Here is a 27,986-nt window from a genome sequence, read left to right as displayed (position 1 = left end):
TATGATTTGGATACAGCTTTAGCCATTTCCATTTTAAGGCACTTTTAATGCTTCTCCATGTAACCTAATTGGTATTGTCTGCAAGGTGTTGAGAATTTACACTTTTGATGCTGCCAGAAAAAAAAAAAAAAAAAAAAAAAAAAGCTACCATTTCTTTTTAAAAAACTGTAAGTGGAAGGGCATTGTTTGCTTTCTTGCTTGCTGTTTTTCTTCTTTTTTTTTTTTTTCACATTTACTCTGCAATGTTAAAATTTCCTTGGGATCTATACATCTAGTATGCAAAGAAGACTCCACCAAACCTATTTAAACTTTTCTGGTTATTGTTGGATTAGTTTAAGCAATAATTATAAATAATGCTGGTGACATTTCAAGCTTGCCCAAGATCCTTTGAGGTGGTATTGACCTTAGATTAAAAAAAAAAAAAAAAAAAAAGTTCAGCTATTTGCAAAATGGCTAACTAATATTCTCTTTTATTTACAATATGAATAGAGAGCAAGCAGGAAGATTCTTAGGTGGATACACAGGATCATTGAGTGAAAACTGAAATACTTTCATTCCTAAGAAAGACTCACTACAGGTTAGTAATGACAGTAAAGAACTGTTGGTTTCCCAGCTGTAAAGGATGGAACAGAGAAAACAAACTTGTAATTAGAAAGCAGTGTAGGCTGAGGTCACATAGTATATGAAAAACACATCCAGTGCACTTCAGTAAAGGCAAAAAAAAAAAAAAAAAAAAAAAGAGGTTAAATGATAATCTACATAAAATTAGAGAATGATCTTATATAGTTGTCAGTTTTCTAAAAAATAAAATTCAAAATATTTGGCCTGAAGCAATTTGCTTTGATCTTACCTATATTATTTCTTTGGACAGCATAATGCTTGGTGCACAAATACTGTCTCTTTGGGGGTTTGTGTTGTTTTTAACATCCTTTCCCATTAGGCTCCCTCCCAGAGGAAACCAAGTTTTCACCCTGTTACACTATTTCATTATCCTATATTTTGTCAAAATATTATTAAAACAGCATTGGAATTTTGCATCTTATGACAACTACTATTCATATAAAACGTGCTAAAACTTAGTAATTATTTAGTTATAAGTTATTCTCAAGATTCTTCAGTTTTATGCATCAGTCTGTTGATTCAAATTCTTAGTGGTAAATATCTAAGAATTACAGCATTACATTCCTGTCTCTAACTGCCAAATCAACTGACTTAGTTCACCAAATAACAACAGTGGCACAAGATGCCACTTAGTCATATTATGGTAGTGTTATTACTGCATTTTCCTGCTAAGATTTTATTTTGATTCCCAGGTGTGAAGGTTATGAAAGCACACAGAGGAAGTTTGAATAGTGTTTCAGAAATAAATATCTTTGACATTTACATATTCTGTTTTACTTTAGAGCAACCCTGCAGCAGGAACCATTATTATCCCTATTTTTAATTTCTGGAACAGCCTCAGAAATTATAACTTACCCAAGATCACACAGGTAGTGAGTGACAGAACCAGACTCTAGGACCCCGAATTACAATTTTCATACTCTATTTTTTTCTTCCATTATGTGCCAAATAGTGTGTTGGACATTTATATCAATAACTTCTATTGAGTAAGGTTCATCAACTATAAATTAGCATAAAGTTTTCTCTTACACCATCACCACTGTTGCTTTAAAAAAAAAAAAAAAAAGGTGGTTGATAGACCCAACTGTGGGGTATAACAAAATTAATTCAGAACTAGTATGTGATACATATTTAATTCAATTAGACTCTGCCTACAGCTTGCATCTCATTATATAGTACACTAATATGGGAAGATGTCTCTATCTTTGACTAAGCTTTGTCTATCATCAAGGTTGTGTTTGGAGAGATGCTAGTGGCTCTTGTGGGCTCCATTTAGGGGAGATTGATCCCTGAATCATGTGTGATTCCCAAATACTGCATGTGTGGTTCCCAAATACTGCAATTTCAATTCATCTATCGCCTCATAGTTATATATACTTGGGCAAGTTTGTATATCTCTTTTAACTTGCATTTCTCTGTATGTAAAGGGGATATAATGTTAGTTCTCATAAGGTTAGCAGAGAAAGCTGAATAGGTAAAATCTATAAAGTTTAAGTATAGTATTATGTATGCTTAATGTTGGCTGTTTTCTTAATATTATGGTAGTATTATTACTGCAATTTTTAACTATGTGTTTTGATTTAAGCATTAACTCTTTCCATATTAAAAGATCAAATAAACTATTTTACTATACCTCTTAACAGTTAAAAAAAAAAATGATGTTGGCCATGGGCTTAGCATAAATAGCCTTTACAATGTTCAGGTATGTTCCTACTATCCCTATTTTTTCTAGTGTTTTCAGCATGAAGGGGTGTTGTATTTTGTCGAACGCTTTTTCTGCGTCAATTGAAATAACCATATGATTCTTATCCTGAAGTCTATTGACATGATGGATTACATTTATTGATTTATGGATGTTAAACAATCCTTGCATTCCAGGGATGAACCCCACTTGATTGTGGTGCACGATTTTCTTAATAGATTTTTGGATACGGTTTGCCAATATTTTGTTAAGGATCCTTGCGTCTATATTCATCAAGGATATTGGTCTAAAATTTTCTTTCCTTGATGTGTCTTTTCCTGGTTTGAGTATTTTACTTTTATACATCTCCCCTCACCTACTATCCAGAGAACTGGTTTCTGGATTTTCGTATTCTTTTCTTCATCTACTGATTTTGTTTTATCTTTGTTCTCTTTTGCTTTCAAGATTTATTGTTCATTAACTTTTTCTGAATATTTTCTTTTAGTTGGCAATGGACCTTTATTATAATTATTTATAACGTGGTGCTGAGAATCAAATCCAGTGCCTCGCACGTGCTAGGCAAGTGCTTTGCCACTGAGTCACAACCCCAGCCCTGTTCATTAATTTTTTGAGTTGGATTCTTAGTTTCGTTTCTTTCTTGCTTACTATTTGAGGTTATAAAGCTTTCTCTGAATGACAGTCCAAAGACTCTAATATATACAGTGTTTTCATCATTTTCTTAGTATTCTGAAATCTTTATTTTATTTTAAGAATTGAGAATTAAAAATTTTCTGCTGGGAGCTTTTTGTTTTCTAGTTCTATAATTTATGTTTGCTTTTACTACATTAAGATTAAGGACTTCTAATTTTGAATTAATGAGTTTTTTTTTAAAAGGGTATAGAATTCAGTATAAAGCAGTTAGATCTACTCTGTTTAGGCTTTGTATGTTATTTTTGTCTGCTCCATCTGTCATAAACTACTAAAATGGGCTTGGCTGTCTCTCCTTGTGTTTTTTCTTGCTTTCCTTCATAAATATGATGGTGTTATTTGTTACACTGTGATTTTTACTATTTTTAAGGTGCCTTTCTTCATTTCATGTTTTCCCTTAAATGAAATCTTGTTAAATCACAATGCTCTTGGCTTTCTATTGTTTGGGGAAGGGATTTAGGGAGGGTACCACGGATGAGATCTTAGAACCAGTTCTCACTGTGCCCCTCCTTTTCATGTAGCCCTGCTTCATTCACTGGTTTTGGAAAATATTCTATGCATTCTGGAAGTCTGAACTTTTCTGTTTTTGTTAGAGAGTATACACTTAAGTTTATCATTTTTGTAGCTTTGGAGTGAATTTCAAGGAAAGAAGGGGAAAGTTCTGAATTTATACCTTAACGTTCAAGAATTTCTGGTGTTTTCCCATTTACATAGGTAGCTACCAGAACACTACATATCCCACTACTCTACTACCTTCTTCAGGCAATCGTAAATGAAACATTTTGCATTATCATATATCTAGGGAACAAAGATACCCATCCCCCATTTCTTCTTTGCCTCTCAATGAAATCCCCATATGTGGCCATGCTGTGTGTAACACATTCCTTTAAAAAGTTACACAAATGTAATAACTCTACACTTTTTTCATTTAATGATACATTGTACATAATGTCCCACCCTAAACACATCTATTCAATGAATATTAAGTATTTGTCATTTTCCTAGAACCATATAGGTAATCTGGATCCAGTAATAAAACTGAAAAAGAAGCCCTGTCACAGAGAGTTTATTAATTCCAGTGAGGTAAGACAGACAATAGGAAATAAACCAGTAAATTACCTACAATGGAAATGGTAAGTACTTTGGAGAAAAGCACTTATGGTTTAAATATAAGATGTCCTCCATATCTCTGTGAGAAAAGACAAAGTTCAGAGGTGAAATAATTGATGAAAACCTTAACCTAATCAGTGCATTAATCCACTGATACGGTTTAACTGATGGTAACTATAGGTAGGTAAGGTGTGGCTGGAGGAAGCAGGTCACTGGGGGTGTGCCGTTGGGGTTTATATTTTTTCTCTGGTGAGTGGAGCTCTTTCTCTGCTTCTTGGTGGCCATGTCCTGAGCTGCTTTCCTCCACCGTGCCTGTCAACCATGATGTTCTGCCAACAGCAATGGAGTTGGTCATTTATGGGTTGAGACCTCTGAAACTGTGACCTCAAATAAACTTTTCCTCCTAGAATTGTTCCTCTCAGTTCTTTTGGTTATGGTGATGAAAAAGCTGTCTAAAATGATTGCAGGGGTGGGAGGGTGGGTTTAGTGTGGAATAGAATGTGAATGCTTCATCAAAGAAATGATATTTGGGTAAAGCTCTTGAGGAAGACATGGAAATTTGTCATGCAGATATCTGAGGGGGAAAGCATTCTCAGGAAAGAGAACAGCTAATGCAAAGCCCTTAAGAAGGGAAAATGTCTGAGAAACAGCAGGAGAGTGAATGTGGTCATCATTTGGAAAAGAGACTGAGTTTGTTGAGTGTGCTATCTACAGTGGAGCCATTTTCAAGAGATTTTGGTTTTGTTTAATAAACAATCACAGTATCCAAAAATAGTACATGCTGATTTCTAATAAGCTGATAGGAATGCAGAGCCTAACAACAAGTACTTATTAGAGAAGCTTATGTTGCTGGGTAAGCTGTGAGATCACTTCTAAATCAATGATTAGGATTTTTCCTTCCTGCTACTGGAAAGGCCAAAGCAAATGTCTCAAGTAATATGCCCATGTGGGCATGGGAAAAAAAATCTATGGATGTCACTGATGCTGTAGGAGAAGATAACACCAGAATAAACCACAGGAGTGGTTTGTTTGATGAAGGCTACATGTAAGGGTAAAGATGATACAGTTGGAGGGGAAAGAGGAGAGCCAAAGTGTGGTATGTGAGAGTATAGAAGGGCACATATGTGAAAGTCTACTTAATCTTGTGGAACTAATTTCAGTAAATAAGTATGATTTGAATAAGTTTCTTTAAAAAAAAAATGTTTACTGCATGAATTTGGGTTGTACTAACAAAAGTATATTTGTATATTTCATATACAAAATAGGCTAAATTCATCTTTATGCTATGTTTTTAGATTTTATTGAGTTTACATACTGCAGAGGAATGCCTTAAGTTGCTATTTCACATAAGTACACACACATTCACAGTAGTTCTAATAAAGTAAAAAAAAAAAGTATATGTGATTTGTAGACAGGTATAGACTGAAATTCTGAACTGCCTTCTTCCTAAGTGGTTGAGAAAAAGTAAATTTCTATTACAAAATAAGTCATTTATTAAATATAAAGTGCACATTTTTAATGTAAAGAATCTACAACAAAAGCAGTGCTGTATTTAGTTAGTATGAAAAGTGTATATTTGAAGATACACTACAATTACTTAATTATATTCCCAGTTTGGCAATATTGATGAACATAACCAGAAAGATATAACTGTTTTCACACTGTGCAGTAATTGAAAGTTCCTGAATTTAGTTATGAGCTATAGCTGAACATGAGGAAAAGTGCTTTAGTGCTTAGTCCAGAGCTGTGTTTGTGATCTAAGGAGAAATCATTCCTTAGGGATATGTCCCTATTTAGAATATTTTTGCATGTGAGTTAGATGATAAAATTCCAAAATTAGGGCTGGGAATGTAGTAGAGTGGTACAGTACTTTCCTGGCATGTATAAGACCCTGGGTTTGATCCCAAGTATTCCCCCATATATATATGTGTGTACAGAGTTAGGACGATTTGGCTGTGACATCTGTCACCCCACTGATTGCTAGGTTTGATTTGACTGATCTGACTGGCTATGCAGGCATCCCCTTCCTCATCACTCCATGTGCACCAGCCCTGAAGCTGCATTATGAGTAGAAAAAGATAATCTTCCCTGATAGAGAAGGACCATCCTTTGGTCAAGGGTTTATAAGTAGCTGCACTTCCCTGCCAGAAACTTCAAACAAGCTATCAAGATTCAAAAATTGAATAAGCAAAAATATCTCTAACAATCTAAATGCTATTATTCTATTTATTCTAATATTCTATTATTCTAAGGTAGCTCTGCAAGGCAGGAGGCAGGTTTAATGTGACATGAGGTAGCTATAGACCACAAGTTTTTGATTAGCATTCCTCTGGGGAAAAAAAAAGGCAAATGGTTATTACTGTAACCAACAATGTAATTAATTTAACATTCATCACTTGTTTGTAAGTTTCTTACCTTCTCCAAGGAAGCACAAGTTCAGTAGGCAGTTTTTTTCTTGAATTTCACCCACAAGTAAATGGACATTGACTATTAAATGGCCATGTTTCTTAAATAATATGCAAAAGATATGCAATGAATTAACAGATATTTGCATATTATCAATATTTATACATGATACTCAGACAAATGATCCAAGGATCAAGCTAAATCTTAGTCTTCTAGATGACCCCCAAAAGAGGTAAAAATGTTAGATGAAAAGAAAAACACATGATAACTTATTTAATGGGATTTAGATCACTGTCAATAGTTTTTAAGAGATACCTTAATGGATTAACCATTATAAAATTATTAAATAGTTTCAAATAAATAAAAAACATGCTGCTGTTAAAAGGTATTATTTAACAGTTTTTTATAGTAATAGCTATAATTTTTATAGTAATAGCTATAATAATCAAGCATATCATCTGTGAGAACTGAATGGGCATAATAATGACATATGAAATGTGGTGGTTGAAACAGCAAATTGAAGTTCCTGGAGTGATGATTGTTGAATTAAGAATGAAATTTTACCTTTTCTTATTTTTTTAAAAAGATTTTACTTATAAAAATGTGTTCTAAACAAACTGCTACTACAGAGCAAAATAATGGCAGTCCTTGTTAACTTATACCTTACTGTAATATTAAAAAAAAAAGGACTCGAGCAGTTAATTCAGAATCTCACTGGCTTTTTTCTAAGCAAGAAGATCATAAGAACAAAATGAAAAACAAATCCTATTATTATCTGCACACTAAATAAACTCAGACTCAAAAACACCTGATAAATCAAAAATTAAACCTACACATGCCACTCTTTTTATTACCTGTAAAATAGCCACTTCATTACGGAGTTGACTTTCCTGCTTTGTAGGGAATCTCATCTTATCAATTACTTTAATAGCCACATCCCTTCCAGTCTTTCTATGTTTTCCTATTAAAAAGAAAAAAATAGAAAAGAAGCAAAGTGACAACTCACATACAATACAAAAGTTTTACTAGGAAGTTGTTCCTAGACTGAAATGTCTATCCACAGACTGAAATTTACTCTTCTACTATGTTCATTTTCTTTTTCCACACTCCTTCACTCACTTTTTATTTTGATAAGTTATGTTTTTCCTTTACAGTGTTTGTCCTTAAAATGAGCAGTTTTATTATCTGAAATAGCAGAAAATTTGAATAAACTTGTTTGCTGAAAAGTAATCTACCTTGTTAAATAAAGGACAGTTAAATACCCTGACCTAGTGTTCAGACGTGTCAAGATGGAAACACCGCTAATTTTATTTCAGGTTCACACAGTGATTAACCACATATTATGTCCCCAAATTCCAGGTCTTTATATGCTAGAATCTAGATGTAGAATCTATAAGGTGTAAGTGTGTAATAAATAGTCACTCCTTCATTGTTTGATTAATTCAAACTAATTAGGTATTTTGTACCTATCATACAGTAGGTACCTTTAGACAATACAGATTAAGCAGTGAAAATGACAGATTTCTGATAATCCTTCTTTTAATCTATATGTGACTTGTTATGTACCTGAAGATAACCCACTGCTGTTAGAAGAGCACAATTATAAAAATATGATTACTTCAAAACAATACAGTTCTGTGCATGTTTGGTAATAAGTCAAAAGTACCTCAGTTCTTTTCCTCTTCAATGAGAAAAAGAGATGTACTAGTCTTAAAACTGACAAACTGGGGGTACAACTTGTTTCTCTTCATGTACACATGAAGTAGTCATACCATTTGTGTAATCACACATGTATATCGGGTAATGATGTTTATCTTGTACCCCATTTGTTTACAATGAATCAAATAAATTTTAAAAAAGGATATACAATGTTAACTTGGCTAATGAAACACTTGATAATTCTTTAGCATCTCTTCCATTTTACAACTTTAGAATTTTTCCTTAAGTTTTACTATGGTAATAATAAAAATAAAATAATAAAATAAGGCAATCCCCCCAAAAAAAACAAAACAAAACAGAACAACAACAACAAAAAAACCCTGACAAACTGAAAGTTATATATCATAGATGTTATATATGTATGTAAGATCTTCATGTTTTCTGGGTGATTGTTGTATATCAAACACAATGATATTTGCTAGGACGCAAAGAAAAACCAGACATGTTTCAGTCTACCCTCAAATGAAAGTCAGCAGGAAGACACTAACAGAAACCCAAAGAGTTACAGACACTCTAGCAGATGCATATCTACTATGCAGCAAGAATATCAATGAGGAGCAATCAGTTTTATCTGATCGAAAAGTAGAGATGGGGAAAAGAAAATCTTAATAGAAAGGCTTTTTTAATTGAGCTTTGAAGTATGAATAAATCTTCACTATAGGGATAAAAGGATACAGAAGGAGCAGAGGCAAGGGATGGAAAATGTCAGTAGGTCTGAAAGAAGAGAGCAAAGAGGGAACTATAATAAGAAGTTAGAAATGCTGGGAGAGATCACAGCAGCCTTGCATACCTTACTAAGCCATGAATCTGTAAACAACAGTTCTATATGAAGTAACACTAACTATCAGACGTGCGTTTTCTGAAAGATCCACTCGAAGAGAGTTGTGAATAAGGAACAAGACTAGAGGCAGAAAGGCCAACTAGTAATAGTCTACTGTACAGTTGTAGCAAGGGATAAAGAAGGTTTAACACTTATTTTGTATCATGGAGCACAGATTATAAAGTACTTTAATATACATGTTAGATTTAATATTAATGGCCCTGTGAATATGCAGATCAGATTTTATTAGCTCCATTAAACAGATGAACATACTGAGACAGTGATATAAAATGACTTTACCAGTAGGATAAGTCATAGAGCAGAATAAAATCAAGGTATTCGGATCTGATAGAACATTTATGCTGATACTGGACAAATGATAACATTTGTGTTACAGAACTAGTAGGGAATATATTTCAACGGACAAGTTCAAACAACCTAACATAAATTTCACACCACCATCCCACAAACATCTTTATGTGTGAGCTACAAGAGATAAAAACTATTATAAAATTAACTTTCTGATTCCTTCTGTTACTTTTTAAACTTTGCTGTGGAATTTAAGGAATAAATACTCAGTTTTAGTGAAAAGGACAGCCAAAAGGATGCAAGTCAGTATTTGAGAAAAAGGCCACTTAATAAAATTATGAAATGACAAAATAACTACGAGGTTTTAATTGCACCATTTTTTGAAATAATCTACAATACACATAAAGACTGTGGTTGCTTACCTCCATAAACAATGCCAAACTGGCCTGAACCAAGCACCTCATCTGCAAAGATCTGGTAAACAGTACTGATGTCCTACAAGGAAAAAGTAAGTATTACTTATCTCTGGAAAACAATGCCAACATCTCTGACTCAAATATTTAAATACATTTTGTTTTTATGTTAAAGATAACTAATTTTCATAAAGTAAAAATATTTCATGAAACACAGACTTTTTATATTCTAGAAAAAGTTAAGTTCCAATATTATGGTATGATATAAATGTGCAAATATAAAGTATTCCCTAAGAACCTTCAAGAAAAAATGTTTTGAATAAAAAGATTTGGTATTTATTAAGCATTAAAGTATATAAAATATTAAGTACATAAAAGTACATTAACATAAAAAAATTAAAAACAATTTTATTTTGCCATTAAAAAGACTGCTATGTTTGATTTGGAAGAAAAACTCAGAAGTACATATTGGGATTAGGCTGATTTTGAAAGATTAATGAAAACTGCGTGAGAGAAAGTGTGTAATTCACATTCACTCCTCAATCTTTCTCCCTGTTTTTTTGATAGTGGTTGTTGCTGTAAGAATACTCATGTTCTAACATGGATGTGTAGTGTCAGAATTGCATTATAGGTGTGACTGACGAAAGACGAAGTGAAACTTCACTTAGCAGACTCACACTTAAAGACAAAGCCTCAGCTCCAATAAAGGCCACTGAATGTGCATATATACATGCCAAGATGTTAGGTGCTTCTCAACTTAAATCAATATTTTTATATAACTAACCAATTTTGGTTCTAATTAAATTAGACAAGGGGCAGCCAATGTAATTATAATTGCCAGAAAAGGTTCTTTAACAAAGATTAATTCTGAGTCTTTTTCCTCCTCATCCATGCATGGATATATCTTTTAAGTTCCTGTGAGATCATTCAGAGTTTGTCCTTTCACATTCTTGGTGTTCTCTTTTTCTCTTCCCAAGAATATAAACTATTCTACCTACCACCTGGATAAGAGACACAGATCATTTCTCCTTGAAACCCTCTATCTCCCATAATACTACTAGATGTCCAGTCTTCAGTGCAATCTTATAAATTTCAAACATTATAGGTTAAAGAAATGTAACAGCTAGATGCCCCAAATTAGAGAAATTTTTTTTTAGAGAAATCAGAAAGAACAATTTTCTGGCTTCATTTCTAGCCTTTCTTCATTCTGATACAGAGCTGGCAAACTATGGTTAGTGGGCTAAATGCAGCCTGTGGCCTCTTTTTGCATGGTTTCTAAGAATGGTCTTTAAATTTTATGACTGAACAAATCAAAATGATATTTTGCAATGTGAATATTATATGAAACTCAAATTTCAGAGTCTACAAATTTTATTAGAGTAGTCAGGCTTTCTCATTTATTTATGTATTGCCTATGGCTGCCAGGTTGCTACAAGTGCAGAGTTGAGTCATTATATATGGTCCACAAAGCCTAAAATATTTAATATTTGGCCCTGTTCAGAAAAAGTTTGCTGACCATTTATAAAATCCTATACATACCTATTATTATGGTACCCAAGTTTAACCTATTCATTATATCTTATAAGTCCTGCACTTTTTGCTTCTATCTGCTCATCTTGTTCCCTATACTTGCATAAAATGTTCTCCTACTCTCATATCTTTAGTACTTCTGCAAAAACCCATCCCATCTTTATAGCAAATTGAATTGTGCTTTATTTAGGAAGGCTTCCCTGCTGACCCAGAAAGAAGTAACCTCTCTCTTTTCTTTAACAACTCTACTGTTTTAGTGATGTTTATTCTAATGTCACTTTTTAAGTGAAAAAGCTTATTCTAATTCTGTAATTTAAAAAATATACCTTAGTTTCCTCCATAAAGCAGAACTCCTTAGGGAAGTTATCACTCAGAAAGTACAACTGTCTTTAGGCAAACTGTTCAACACTTTGGGCTCTGAACCTATTTCTCTAATAAGATCTCACATTTTATTTTTCCCTATTTTAATCACCCAATTTCACATGTTAGCTGTAATTATTACATACCACATTCTCCTGGACCTGACAGTTAGATACAGAGATACTGGTAGATAGATCTTCTGTAAAATATAAGAATGATGATATATGAGAAAAGAGTGAATTATTAATATATGACAATATTTACTGACATGTGAATATTCATGGTACATCAAACTTTAAAAAATAGGTTAATACATAATATATACATTAAAAATTTGTTTATGTAAAATCCTAATCCACCAACAGGAAACTGGTTAAATAAAATATGGTACATCTACATAAATGATACTCTAAACATTTAATAAATGACATAGAACTATAAATATATGGAGTCCAAAAGCAAGCCAGGATGTCATATTGAGTCAGTTGTAGAAGCAGCTCAGTGGCAGAGTTCCTGCCTAGCATCCATAAGGCTCTGATTTGGATCTCCAGCAACCACCCCCCTGCATGGTAGTAGCAGCTGAATTAAAAATAAAAAAATTACTTCTTGGTGAATGGAGGAGGTAAAGCTGGATAATGAGGATTTTAGTTTTCATATACTTCTATACTATTTGTACTTTTTAAAACATAAAAAGCATGCATTATTTTTACTTAAAATTTTAAAATTAGGTAAACCTATATATACTGTCATTGAAATATATCTAGTATATATTAAATCGTGGATAAAAGCAAGTTGCAAAAAGAACACAGGGTATGAACCTATTTTTTTGTAAAAAGAAAACTAAAAAAAGTATAGTAGATAGTGTAGGTTTGCCTCCCCACCCTGAGTCCTTCCCCAATTTACAAATATATAGCAAACTTAATAATGGTTTCCTGAGGGCAAAGATACAGGATTGGGGGTGGGGATGCGAGTTAAATGTACATAGGAAGGGCTTTCTCCTTTTATATTACACATTTCTTTCTTTCTTTTTTTATTTTTTGCAGTGGGAATCAACCTAGGGGTACCACTAAGCTACCTCACCACTCTTTATCTTGAGATAAGTTTTACTAAGTTGCTCAGACTAGCCTCAAAATTTTGATCCTCCTGCCTAAGCCTCCTGAGTTGCTGAGATTACAAGTGTGTGTCACTGTACCCAGCCAAATTACATATTTTTATAAAGTTTAAATGCATTGCTTTGGTAAGCAAAGTAAGCAAATGACAAGAAAAAAGGGAAAAATGAAGTTAGCAGGAGAATAGTATCAAACATCTAGAATCTCAGAGACAACTCGAAGAAAATATGAAGTTTCTTTTATAATCCCAAATTGTTAATACAGAAATGTAAGCATTCACCAAAAATAAGTAACATGACCATCACATTTTAAAAAGTTGAAACATTAATGAAGAAAAGGCAGAGCATGAACAAAATTAGTGTGTCTTACACTCTGCTTTTCAGCAGTTTGTTTCCTAGTGTAAGTCTCAACATTTATTTTCTTTCAAAGGTCTCCTCTATCTAGCTCCATCCAGTTTTAATTTCTGTTTCAGACAGGTTGTTTTAAGGACCATACCAACAGCACAGCAATAACAACATTTATGTGTCAGGCACTGTCTTAAACATGTTATATGCATATAAAGTGGGAAGTTCTTCTTCCCACTTTAGGTTAGAGAACTGTAGAGTCCAAGAACACATATCTAGTAAGCATCAGAACTGAGTGTACACTTTTTAGAACCTTCACTCTTTTTGTGGGGAGGTGTGTGGTGGTACCAGGGAATGAACCCAGGGGCATTTAATCACTGAGCCACATCCCCAGCCCTATTTTATATTTTTATTTAGAGACAAAGTCTGAGTTGCTTAGGGCCTCACTAAGTTGCTGAGGTGGGCTTTAAACTTGTGATGTTCCTGCCTTGGCCTCTTGAACTGCTGGGATTACAGGATAGAATCTTCACTCTTAATCCTTGCAATTCTCTCTCTCTCTCTTTTTTTTTTTTTTTGGTACTGGGGATTGAACCCAGGGGTGCCCTACCACTGAGCCACATCCCCAGCCCTTTTATTCATGTATTTTATTTTAAGACAGGGTCTCACTAAGTTGCTCAGGGCCTCACTAAATTGCTGAGCCTGGTTTTGAACTTGTGTTGCTTCTGCCTCAGCCTCTTCAGCTTCTGGGATTACCAGCATGTGCCACAGTGCCCAACTTGCAGCTCTATCTTTAGAGACTCAACTCCAGAGAAGAGGTACATAGGTGAGCTTGAAAGGGTCCCTAAACCCTTGGAAACTACATATAAACTGTTTGTGTATATGTGTCTGCATTGTTTTCTGGGTAAAAGGTTCTTGGTTTTAATGAGAATGTCAGAGAGTTCTGCCTGAAACTCCCAGAACCTAATAATCACTGTCAAATCTCCATCTACCTATCCTTCACAATATCGATATTAAACACCAGACATGTACATGGTCATGACCCTCATCCCTTTGATCACCCTTGTTCTCCTTAACTAGAGTAATACTGTTCCCCTACCTCTCTCATTTAGCTCTGCCTAATCTATTACTCCCTGACATCCAAAGTCCAAATCAGATTCTATTATGAAGTCTCTTGGTTTCTCATCCTATCCATATCAGAGTTTTTCAAGTAATACATCCATCCACTTACTTATGTATATAATATATCCTTTTTATGATTTTTGTTATTTCTTTTATATTCTAGCTCAGGGCTGCATAATACCAAGAACTGTTGCATAAAATTATATAGGCAATGTGAAATAAATTTGCAAAGTGGCTGGTACTCATTTGAGTATAAATGTATTTAATGAATGAATTTTTCTTTATAATGCCAATGGGGTATAAGTTGCATTATATTGTGATTTTCTGATTGTTAACTATTCACTCAAACCTTTATCAAACCTAGGGCTAATTTCATAAATTTTCCCACTGTAGAACATGTGTTTCAATAATTCTTAATATTTCTGAATTTTAAAAATTCATTTAAAAGAAATACAACATTTCTGACTTCACAGATATGAATATGGTATGAATTTACTGATCATGGGCATGCTATGAACATAATCCTTTATTGCTTTTTTATATCCCAACATGACACAAAAATACTAGTAGAATATTTATTCCAACGCAACTTCATAGATGCCAAGTACTTTTCTGTCCCTTATAGATTCCCTTTCATTTTAGTACTAACAGCCCTATGAAGCAGGTACTACTAAGAGAGGTAAAGTATTTGGCTAAGATCATATAGCAGGTTGGTAAAACTACTTATATGTAGGGAGAATGACTCTGGAGTCTGGCTCTGGGCAGTGTGTGTGTGTGTGTGTGTTTGTGTGTGTGTGTGAGAACATAATTTTATAAAGGAATCAACTATATAAAGCTTAAGCTAAGCATTAAAAATGCTCAAAAGAACACAATTATACACCAAAATGTTTAAAACCGAAGATTGCTTATTGCTTATTGCTTACTGTGGTCTTTCCCTTGCCCTGGAGAAGTGCAAACACTTGCTTGAGGGGTCACTGGCATCAGGGCTTGGCGAATTGCTTTTTCCCAGCTCTGTGCTACATCAAGTCCAACTCCAGTGGCAGCAAGAACAGGATTATGAGAGCTGTCCCCACTGTTCTCACCAACGAAGTATACCATAGTGTCAGTGATAATTTCAAAACAGTGTGGGTTGCTGCCTTGTGAAACATTTGTGAAATCTCGTGGTGAAGATACTTGGAGAATTTCTGAAAGTGGAATTTCCTGCAAGTGGAAATAAAAAAAATCAAGCATTGAAAAATATGAATACCTATTTGTTTTTATTTTTAAATATGCTAATAAATTTAAGATATGCATTTGAACAAATGCCATTAAGATAAACAAAATATGTGGCATACTGAACAGTCAAGTCTTACGATAACGCCTGCCTTAAATGATTTCCATGTTTAGCAATGTGAAACAGCATGAAGTATGATAAGTATACAAAAGCTTTAGGCCTGTAGCAGGCTATTAGGATGTAGGAAGGAAAGAATTAAGGAGGGTAGTTTACCACTCTATCTAACATTTTTCAGTTTCCACTTGTCATTAAATTAGTTTAACAACTATTTTTCTAGTGATTACTTTTTTGTAAGATATAGCCCCAAAGTGAGCAAGAAGCAGAAAAATGACAGAAAAAGCAGAATCTTGGGTCACTAGAGGTCATATAAGTACCTCCTGGTACTGTCAACTGTAATAAACTACCAATCATTTAGTGTTCAGTCTACTTCTTGAAGCAAAAAAGTTTATTTAAAAACAATAAATACCAATAACAAGCTGTTGCACTTCCGTGCATTTTCTTTCTTTTAAAGAGGTGGGGTCTCCCTATGTTGCCCAAGCTAGATCCAAACTCCCAGGCTCAAGTAATCCTCCTGTCTCAGCCTCTGAGTAGCTCAGATTGCTCTAAGCATGAAACCAGTTTTCATTCACTGAGTATTTTCACCAGTTCTTTAATTTTTAGCTGCTTCTCCTTTAGAGACCATGTTTCATTCCCCTCAATGGAAAATACTGGTATTGAACATCAAACTGGAGGGCTCCAAAGACCTGTGAAAGATGAAACTTTACTCCACCTGGCTTCCATTCTTTCTTACTTACCTAACTGCTACACTTACAATTTTGTTTAGTATCAGTTGGTGACATGGCAAAAAGTGGAGCAAGCCAAGAAAGGAAGACTGTACAAAGGAGATGAAGAGTAAAAATAAACAACTGGGAACTGGAACCCAAGATAATGTGGCCTCTTCTGCATATGCCATGATCATGGGACTTTCTGAACTATCCAATCTAAATCAGTATTCCAAATCAAAATAGCTACAACTTGACAGGCCAAAACCACACATATAACAAAAAACAATCTTTGGTAGCAGGGTTGCTGAGAGGAGTTGTGTGGAGAGGTGGAAAATAGGTACTTCAACAGGAAATACAACAGTGACTTCTATAAATTATATTAGGCAGGTTCATAACAGGTATATATTTGAAAAAATATAATATTTTAATACCTTATATAAAATATGAAATGCTTACCTTATAATACTTTGATCCAGATTCATTTTGAAATAATGTTAGACATTTGCTGTCAAGTCTCCAATAATGCCTCTTTCTCTATAAATGAGAGATTAGAAAATGGTGAGGTTCAAAAATAATTCCTCCAAAGTACTTATACTTTTCTTTTTAAAAATACTTTTTAGTTGTAGATGGACACAATATCTTTATTTATTTTTATGCGATGCTGAGGATTGAACCCAGTGCCTCACCTGTGGGAAGCAAGCACTCTATCACTGAGCTACAGCCCCAGCCTTGTACTTCCTTTTTCTTTAATTTCTACTCATAAATGTATATTCTTGATAGGTTTAAAATCCAGGAGGTTCAAAATTCTCAAAATATAAGAATATCCAGTATAGGGTATCACTCCAACAGTCACTCAGATCCTACTCCTACTCCTTACTCCAGTCAAACAATGTTGTTAGGTTTTTGGGAACTGTTTTAGAGAAATGTATGCATGCACACATATCTATATAGTACAGACATACATACAGATATATAATTTGCCTACAGGTAAAATTTCTAGAAGCTGACCTACTGGATCAAAAAACATGTGCACATGTAATTTTTAAAACAGCGTTAAATTATTCTACACAAGAAAACTCAATTTACAGTCTCATCAGCAACACATGGGAATACCTTTTTACTCATAAACCTTCACTAATGCAATGTTATTAAACTTTTTGATTTTTGATCTTTGATATACTGAAAAATAAAAACTTATTTCAATGCAAGTTTAAATCGATATTTCTTAAGAGTCATTTGTACTTCCTTTTCTGTGAACTCTCTTCATATTCTTTTGCCATTTTCCTATTGTTCTGTGATCTTTTTCTCATTCATTTGTTGACTTTATTCACATATTATGGAATTAACTCATTTAGAATATGAGTAGAAAATACTTTTTCCAGTTTGTCATTTGTCTTTGATTTTGGTTTGTGTCATGTAGAATTTATAAGACTGAATTTACTTACATTTTATTTTTTCCCTCATTAACAGTTTATAAATAATAATTCTACAATTTCTTTTACTAGTTTGTTTACATTTAAATTTTAGCTCTACTTAGGTTTATTACATGTAGTGTGAGGTATGTTTATAATTTCATTTTTTTTTTCCAAAATGGCTACATGGTTGTCCCAATACCATTTATCTACCTCTCTTCCTGCTGATTTGATATAGCACCTTTGACACACTGATAAATTCTCAAACATCTATCTAGAAGAATAGGGACTACAAATAAAGAAATACACAACTGTAGTCTGTACTCCTTTCACCAAATAAAACTATTTAAACCAGTTAAATGTATTGAGTACTCCATATATTCTTAAAACGTTTACTAAAAAGTCTCTTTCAGTAACCTGTTCATCAAATTTTAAAAATGATAATAAAATAATGAATACTAATACTTATTGTATGCCAAACATTGTTCAAAATTTTTCTCTTAGAGTAACTCACTTGGATCTATGAGGTAGTTACTATTATGATAACAATTTCACAGATGAGAAAACTGAGGCATAAAGAAAATAAGTAACTTTCCCAAGTTCGCACAGTTTTAGTAAGTTACACAAACTCAGGGAGTCTAGGTATAAAGTCTATGTTCTTAACTACAACACTAAGCCACTGCCATCCCACCATACTCTCACCATTCCTTCTCTTTGCTAAATAGATCTAAAAAATAGCTTGACTTTATACATTAAGTTTAAAGTCTACATAAAAACAATTGCCTCTATCTTTGTAATAACTTACGATGACTTTGGATAAGGTTTTAGTTCTTCCTTTATTTGTAGCTCATTATGTTTTGGTTCATTACTCTTTATTGTGGTGTAATATCAGATCCTTTTTTGGGAAGGGAAGAGGCTCAGGATTGAACCCAGGGGCACTTCAATACTGAGCCATATCTCCAGCTCTTTTTATTTTTTTGAGACAGGTTCTCACCAAATTGCTAAGGCTGTCCTTGAACTTTTGATCCTCCTGCCTCAGCCTCCTGAGCTGATGGATTTACAGGTATGTACCACCATGCCTGGTTCAGAATCTTTTTGAATCTTGACTACTCTTTCAGTTTGTGAAGACGATACTTCAAATGTTTTGCCTTTCAAAAACGCTTCACAAGTGTAACTATAATTTCAGTGTAACATATATTACTATATTGTCTTATTTCATCCTCATTTTGATTTAAAAAGTATGTAAAATAAAACTCAGAAGCAAGTTTCACTAGCATATTAAAAGGTATGTGATTACTGACCAGATTATCCCTGCTGGTGTAATGGACCATCCACCCTTCCTTCACCATTGTGCTGCTCTTCCTCTTTGTGTGCTTGATGGATTGTACAACCCTCATTAGCGGAATATTATTGCTTGTTGATGGACTAAAAAATATTTAACATTTATAAATAGTTGTAAGATTTTTTAAAAAACAAACACTATAAGCTCATCAAGTCATTTTAAAATAACAGAGCTAAGATTTTTCAAACTATCTTAGGAAGACAGACAATGACTCAAAGAAACTAAATTAACTGTTATGATGATACATAGAAAACTAAGATAATATTGTAAATACTCATTATTTACATGAGTAAATGTTTTTTTCTGGAGGGTCACAAAAAAAAAAAAAAAAGGAAAATGATCAACAGCAGAAGAAATACTCCTCAACTAGAACATCTAGAGCCTAGGGGAGGGTCTAATCTTATTTAGGTTTGCTGTTGAGTTGTTTTCCTGCCTAGGCAGCATAATTAATTAGCAAATCCATAATATGGCAAAATACATATACTCAAATTCACATGGTTCAAATGTCAAACTCAGTTGATTATGGTGTTAGCAAAAGTCCTTCAAGTAGACTAAATTAAGAGAAAATAATTTACAAATAATTCTTTCTTAAATAAAAAATCAATGTAATCAGTCAAATCAGATTATATTGTAATGTGGGTCAGTAACTATAGCTAGAGAAAAAAGAGCAATCTGGTATATACAGTTTTGAAGGTTCAGCTGCAAAGTTAAATAACTCTCTTAAACTAGGAAGCATCCATGATTAGGAAACTAGCTAGATTTTTTAGCAGCCTACAAACTGGGTAAACATCAAGTTTTAGCTAGTAATGATAGTGATAATAAAAGCCATAATTTTACAAAAAGTCAAAGTAAATAAATGATGACTAAGCCATGTTAGATTGATAAATGACCCATTTTCTCTAAATAAGTCTTCACTGCCAACTGAAAAACAAAACCTGCCAAAATGTTACATCTTACTACAAAGTAGTATATCCTATAGTCTATGAATATTGAATTTATATAAGAATAGTGAATATTTAAAAGTTTTATAGTTCAGTAACATTTGTACAAAAATGCTAATAGTCAGATTGTGTCATATGAAAGCCACCCCCCCAAATTCATGGCCATTATTTTTATGCAGCGTTCTCAGGAATATATTCTTTTTTCTTTATTTTAATTTTTTTAAAATTGTAGATGGACATGATACCTTTATTTTATTTACTTATTTTTTTATGTGGTGCCCACACATGGTAGGTAAGTGCTCTACCACTGAGCTACAACCCCAGCCCAGGAATATATTCCTTACTGCTATTTCTATTATCAGGTAATCTATGTGTGTGAAGAAACTGGCTGCTTTAACTATGGTTTAATACTGACACCCTATGGTTACTGCCCCACAACTAGGCATTAAATCTTGACTACATTTAAATTTAACATTTTTCTTCTTAAGGAAATAAGGATTCTATGCTTTCCCATCTTCACTGGATGGCAAAGATGATATTATTTATTTCAGAAATACATGTAGGGTATGTTAAAGAATTAGCCATTAGTAATTTAGTTTTAAATTACATTTTAAAGTTTTGCTTAAAGAGATGCAGGTTTTTCTTAATGGAGATCCTAACCTGACCATGCTTTTGGAAGCAGCCTGCAACACCTACACATGTGTTACCTGATTGTTTTAATAGCTTCTTCATCTCGTTCCACATCAAGATCAGATGGATCCAGGAAGAACATTTTATCTTCTGGGGGAGATGGCTCTTCTGTGTCATCCAAACCTCGACTACCATCACTGTTCATGTCACTATTGTCAATGTCCATTGGTATATCTGTATCTGTTCCCAGACTGGAAGGTTCTGGCAAAGTTTTAAATGAATTTCAGAGTTTTATGTTAATGAAATAACACATCTAAATAGTCTGTTAAATAGAAAAAAAGTTTTATCTTAAAATACAGGAAAATAATTTTGTGATTCAAGATAAAGAAGTATTTCTTAAGGAAGATACAAAATGCAAAAAATCATAAGGTACAAAATTAATTTGATTATGTTAGAATTTTTAATTTCCAGATGACAGGAGGTACTGCATGTAAGCAAAGTAAAAGATAAGCCCCTATGTTACATTATGGTCAAATAATTTTCAGTAACAATGCCAAGACAATTCAATGAGGAAAGAATTAAATGGTCTTTTAAATAAATGCTGCTAGGACAACTGGATATCTACATGCAAAAGAATTAAATCTGATGCCTTTCATAAATTATCTAAAAAATTAAAGTAGATCAACCTAAAATAGAAGAGCTAAAACTATAAACTCTTAGAACAAAACATGGGAGTAAATATTTGTGATCTTAGGTTATGCACAGCCTTCTTAGATACACCAAAAACCTAAGTGACAAAAATAAATACATGTGTTGGATTTCATCAAAGTAACACTTCTGTGGAGCAAACCACACCTTAAGGAAGTGAAAAGACAGACTACAACATGGGCAAACATACCTGTAAATTACATATTACATAAGAAACTTGTATCTAGAACATCTGAAGAACTTTTGCAACTCAATATAAAAAGACAAATAATTTAGTTAAACGGACAAAGGACCCCAAGAGAGAATTTTCCAAAGAGGAGGTAAAAATGGCCAACAAGCACATGGAAAGATGCTCAAGGAAATACAAATGAAAACCACAATGAGATAGACTTCACACTTAATAGATGCCTGTAATCAGAAAGACAGATAACAACAGGTGGTGAGGATACAGAGAAACTTGCATCTTCATATATTGCTGAGATGTGAAATAGTGCCGCTGCTTTGGAAAAGTCTGGTAGGTCCTCAAAATGTTCAACATGAAGTTACTGTGTGACTCAAACAATTCTACTACTAGGTGTCTATCCAAGTGAAATGAAAACATATCCTTTGAAAAATTATACTCAAGTGTTCATGGCAACATTATTCATAACAGTTCCAAAGTGGATATGACTCAAACATCTATTGACTGATGAATGGATAAATAAAAATGCAGCATACCCCTACAGAGCAATATTATTTGTCAATAAAAAATGAATTAAGTATTGACACATGCTACAATACAGATGAACCCTGAAAACATTAATGCTAAGTAAAAGAAACCACTCATAAGACTATCATATTGTGTAATTCCAAGTATACAAATGTCTAAAACAGACAAAAACAGAAAGTTGATTAGAGATTGCCAGGACTAGCAGGGAGGAGAGGACAGGGACCACTAATTATGAAATTTCTTTTAGGGGTGAAAAAAATGTTCTAACATTAGATTGTTTTGACTGCTGTGCAACTTTGTGAATATATTAACTAGATGAATTGTAAAGTATGCAAATCACATTTCAAACGTGTTAAAGATTAAGTTGCTGGGAAGCTGCTTATACCACACATAACTGAAAAAGAGTTAGTATGTAGAATTATCAACTCCTGCAAATCTGTAACAAAAACAGCAAAGCATTTAAACAGGCAATTTACAAGGAAAGAAATTCTAAATAGCCAATAAACACCTGAAAGATGCTCAAACTCAATAGTACTCAGAGAAATGCACACTAAAATAAATAGCATTTCATATCCATTTGTCAAAAGGAAGAAAAGTACAAAAATGCAAATACATGAACTGCAAATCTAGAGAAGACTTTAATTATACAGAAAAGTATATTAATTCAAATTAATTGAAAGGTAAACCAATTTTACTCTGTCAATGATGTTACCTAGCTATGGTGCAAATGACTATTTTTACCCACAATTCATTTGCTGAAATCCTACCTCCCATAGTAATATTGTAGAAGGAAGTGGGGCCTTTGAGAGATGATTAAATCATAAGTGCTCTGCTCTCATGATTGGGATAATGCCCTTACAAAACAGGCCCAATGGAGCTGGTTCACCCATTATAACACATGAGGATGCTACTAAAAGATGCCATTTGTGGACCAAGAGATAGACTCTCATCAGACACAGAATCTGCCAGCACCCTGAACATCCCAGCCTCTAGAACTGTAAAAGAAATTTCTATCATTTATAAGCTACCAAGCTTTTGGTATTTTATTATAGCAGCCTGAACAGACTGAGACAATCAGTAATCATGGAAAACATGACACAAGGAAAAATGTTAAACTCTCTTTTTTCAAGGATTCTTTTTCTTTTTTGCAGTGCTAGGGACTGAAACCAGGACCACACACATACTAGACAAACAATCACTGGGCCACATTTCCAGCCCAAGAAAATATTAAACCTCCAGTTTAATTTTTCATTCCTTATGCTTTTCCTACAGAATGACATATTTTTTTTTTTATAGTCATGTAAAATGTTAAAGGAAAAGTATGTTGAAAATTTAGAGCCCTTACTCCTTCATTCAAAAAATGGTAATGTCTTTGTTTAATATTGTCTTGAAAAGAGAAGGAGTCGGGGGAAGTCAAAAAGTAAAATGTTTGGATAATAATTATTTGACAGAGAGAGAGAGACAGAGGCAGACAGTAAGGTAGTATGTTTTTCAATGGCTATGGACTAAGCGCCCAAGGGTTCAAATATGGGTTCAAATTCCAGCACTGCCAACTATTGGCTGTATTTCTGACAAGTTATTTCATGTCTTTGTGCCTTAGTTTACTCATTTTTTCTTGGTATTTATCTCAAAGGGTTGTTCTTATGTTGTGTCAATATATTTCCAGAGTTCAGAACAGTGTATAATAACATGGTAATAAGTTAATAAATACAAGAACTTTGCAAGAATAAGGACAACAGCAGGGTTTTAAAAGAGATCCTCTTATGTCTACAGATGGAAGATGATATGCAGCACTACTGGCTATCTTAAACTACAAAGCAAAGGGGCTAGAGAAAAGATGGGAAGATATAATGGCTAATGAATGAATAGTATCACTGATCTCTGTATTTTGCTTGATTATTAAGTAAGAACAAAATCTTAAAAAAAAAAAAAGTAAAATATGCAACTATAACCTTACACAAAGGTAATATACAAGGTGATCTTCTCTGTTCTTTTAAGAAATTAGAAAAAATAATTTTACCTCCATTGAAAGTAACCTCTCCAAGGCAGTCTCTTGGTACTTTTGATGCACAGCGTTTATGGCAGTTGAATTTACAATCTAAAATAAAAAAATATATGGTTTAGTATTATAGACAGGCAACATCAGATATGGTCATAGACTTTCTTTAAATCACACATGGAATATAAATACTAATGATGATACTGATGCTAAAATAACATTATCTTCCTTCACTAAGAACTCAAGTCTTGGAATAAAGGTCTGGTTTCAACTTCTGATGGCACATCTTAATAGTTGTTTAACCTTCTACAAGTCACTTAACCCTACCAGGGACCTTCATCTGTATAATGAGGCTACTACCATTCATATAACACTGCAAAAATGTGCTGGCAGCTCCATATTTCCTTCTCTTATCTCACATGCATTGTATCTCTTATCTCACCACATCACCTCTAAGAGTCTGTTAAGCTGATAAAATTTCAATCTAATGTATGTTGGGTACATATTTTTAATTTCTAGGTATTAAAACCTGATGCAGATGCAGAAAGGACACTAAAAATCAACAAAGATTTATGAAAATTTTAATAAGGGTTTTCACATACAGTCCTGTTAGGAAGAACAAAGCTTCTCAGGCATAACATCTCCATTTCTACATAATAGTTCTCTTCTGCTTATAAGAACCTCAGAGTTGATAGCACTGCAGAATAGAATCAGATATAATCTATTCAACACTACTATGTAACTCAAACTGTGGTCACCAGTTCAGCAGCATCAGCATCACTTGGCAACATGTTAGAAATGCAAATTCCTAGAAGTAGGGCTGAGAAATGTGTCTTAATGAGCTTTTCAAGTAACATTAAAATTGAGATCCACTTATGTAACTATGTCTAACACAACCTCTGAAATTAATGTACCAGCAATAACTGAGTAAAAATAATTTTGAGTTCTGATTTACAACGCTTTAACTCTTGTGAGTCAAGAAAATCCTATGTATCATGTGAGCAGCATAGGTTGAAGATCATTATAGAAAAATAACCCATAAATGTAATAATTTGATGGGTAATAAAATTTACATTAGGTAAAATATCTTTAGGAGACATCATAGGAAAAAATCATACACATTAATATCTTCCATATCTCTTAAGCAACAGATTTGGTTTTAATTTCATAAACTTTGCAAATAACAAGTTCCATCTTCCCTTTGAAAAAGTAAAGCTAAATTTGTGGTCTACCTGTAGTCTGTAGGTTCTAACAGCAGGTATTTTTATTTCTCTATGTTCTTACCCATTTCTTAAGTAATTTATTTATGCTTTCTTAGATTTTACACACGATTTCAAGTTGTATTAAAAAGTTTTCATATAGGAAAGGATTTTGAAAATAAGAAGATAAATAAATGGATGAATGAATAAATGAATAGCAATCAATGACCCAGTGTAAATTTATTATAACCTAATTTTGCTTTCTTAGCTTTACAAATGAATGAAAACAATGAATATTTTACTTTTAAACTATCTTAATTCATATTATAAAAAACAGTAAATTATGATTATATGGATCACTGAAAAGGCTCAGCTATTCAGAAATATTAACCTAACATCTTCTGAATCAGTGTAAGCACAAAACATTATTCTTCTAGAATCCTAAAAGGTTAAACTGATAACCCAGTGGCAGGATTAACAAGCTTTATTTAAAAACTCATCAATCTGAGAATGCAGCTCAGTTGTAGAGCACTTGCCTTGCATGCACAAGGTCCTGAGTTCAATACCCAGTACTGGAAAAAAAGAGAAAGCCTAATGCCTGAATGAGTCATATAGTAAGTATACACTAGGTAACCATAACTTACCATACAACTTACCATAGCTTGTTTTACTAGCTATGTAATCTTTTTTTGTTGTGGTGGGGATGGGGATTATACTCAGGGCCTCATGCATGTTATACAAGCTTTCTACTGCTGAGCTACATCCCCAGCCCCACTAGCTATATGATCTTAAGCAAATTTACAAACGGAAAATGATTGCTAGTACTAACAACTTTCACACAGTAGTACAAACAGTACTGTACTACTGGTATGTAGTACAAACACTGCAGATAATAGTTGTTAACAAACACATATTTTATATGCTTTTACATATATATATATTTCTCTTTAAAGTTGACAACTACAAGAACAATTTCTTCAGCAAATTCTTGTAAATAAAAATATTTTAGTAGCTCAATGATAAAGCACTTGCCTAGCATATTTGGGACACTGGGTTCGATCCTCAGCACCACATAAAAATAAATAAATAAAATAAAGGTATTGTGTCCATCTATAACTAAAACTATTTTAAAAAAAGTATTTTATATTTACTAAGAAAAACAGGCAGGAATTTTACTTACGGAAAACAAACAATCCTACCTTTGCACTGCATTCCTTGGCGAAAGAGACCTTTCAGTAACCGTTTGCAGTACTGACATATTGTGGGACGGCCGTAAGAGTGAACAGCAAACGTGTGTGGAACTTTTACTCTGCACATTACCATCTTCTCCATCCAGATTGGGCGACCACTCCAAGATGGAATTCTCTTACTTGGTTCTTGGTGAACATGTGACTAAAATATAAATAAGTATTAAAAACAAAATTATTGGGAGCAGAGCTTAACCACAAAAGTCATTATTGAAAATACTAAAGTCAATCTGAAATGTGGATCTCAATAGTTTCCTATGGAAAACTTAAATTATCAACCCTTGAAAGAGAAAAGCATAGTTTCATTTTTTTTTTTTGCTATTAATCACATTTAAACAAACAAACAAAACTAAGGTATGTTCATTCATAGATATATATGTATTTTTTTTTTCATTGATTAACTATTATTTACCAGGCACATTTGGCATATAACTAAAAGCCAAAAAACTTAACATGACTCAATTAATTATTTTATTTTCAGTAGTACTGGGGATCATACCCTTGGGTGCTCCAACACTGAGCTACATTCCCAGTTCTTTTTATTTATTTTTTGTTTTGAGGCAGTGTCTTGCTAAGTTGCCCAGTCTGGCCTTGAACTTATGATCCTCCTGCTTCAACCTTCTGAACTGCTAGAATTATAGGGGTGTGCCACCATGCGCAGCTTAGCATTAATTTAAAAATGATTTCCAAATCTATTCAAAACATTGACCAAAGTGGGGCATGGTGGCTCATGCAGGTTATTTCAGCCACTCAGGAGACTGAGGCAGAAGGATCACAAGTTTGAGGTCAGCCTCAACAACTCAGAGAGGCCCTAAGCAACTTAGTGAGATCCTGTCTCAACATAAGGAATAAAAAGGGCTGGGGATGAGGCTCAGTGGTTAAGTGACCCTGGGTTCAATCCCCAAACCCTAAACAAACAAGCAACAAAATCAAAAAAATTCTAAGGATTTAATTATAGGAAATGTAAATAAATTTGAAGAGTACTATGGTTCATATTATATTATTGAACATGCAGTCTCAAAATTATTTTGAAGCAAATCTTAGATTTTCAAATATATTTCAACCAATACTAAAATATATATTTATATATATACAAATTTAAGTCTAATTCATTTTGATCATATAATTAATGACAGGTACAAAAGTAATTAAAATGGCTTTAACCTTAGTATTTAGGCTTTAAGTGGTTCCTTGATATTTTCAGTATTTTCTAGTTCTCTGGATTTTTTTTCTCTCAAGTGAACAAAAAACAAAATTAAAAAACAATATGAAATTTTTGTGTAATGTAAGGAAGAGGATTTTTAACTGTGGTTCTTTCTATATGAAGGGAATAATCAAACTGAATTGTAGGCCAGTTCAGTGTGGCTCATTCCATTCATTCAACAAACATTCACTTATTATATGCTAGGCCCTGTGTTATATATTTGGGACACAAAACTGAATAAAACATAACCCAGGTTCTCAAGCACAAAAGTCATATACCTAACTATCACCTAGATATATGAATAGATTT

At 33.3% G+C, this 27,986-nt stretch overlaps 1 protein-coding gene across 3 annotated transcripts in view; it reads right to left on the bottom strand.

Annotated features, from left to right (window-relative positions):
- The window catches only part of PRKD3 (protein kinase D3), a 73,422-nt gene that overhangs the window by 12,306 nt on the left and 33,130 nt on the right, over positions 1-27,986 (bottom strand). For all 3 annotated transcript variants that reach the window (XM_079111060.1, XM_079111061.1, XM_079111062.1), the window contains exons 6-14: positions 26,426-26,618; positions 24,049-24,126; positions 20,689-20,872; positions 19,000-19,123; positions 16,743-16,820; positions 15,173-15,449; positions 11,824-11,876; positions 9,797-9,869; positions 7,381-7,487 (exon numbers count right to left, since the gene is read on the bottom strand). In XM_079111060.1, the coding sequence (XP_078967186.1) occupies positions 7,381-7,487; positions 9,797-9,869; positions 11,824-11,876; positions 15,173-15,449; positions 16,743-16,820; positions 19,000-19,123; positions 20,689-20,872; positions 24,049-24,126; positions 26,426-26,618 (1,167 nt within the window). The remainder of the gene's footprint in view (positions 1-7,380; positions 7,488-9,796; positions 9,870-11,823; positions 11,877-15,172; positions 15,450-16,742; positions 16,821-18,999; positions 19,124-20,688; positions 20,873-24,048; positions 24,127-26,425; positions 26,619-27,986) is intronic.

The sequence above is a fragment of the Sciurus vulgaris genome (assembly GCF_902686455.1).
Source record: "Sciurus vulgaris genome assembly, chromosome: 14".
In the NCBI taxonomy this organism is placed as follows: Eukaryota; Metazoa; Chordata; class Mammalia; order Rodentia; family Sciuridae; genus Sciurus; species Sciurus vulgaris.
The sequence above is the reverse complement of the archived record's forward strand: the minus strand, read 5'-3'. Positions and strand labels throughout refer to the sequence as shown.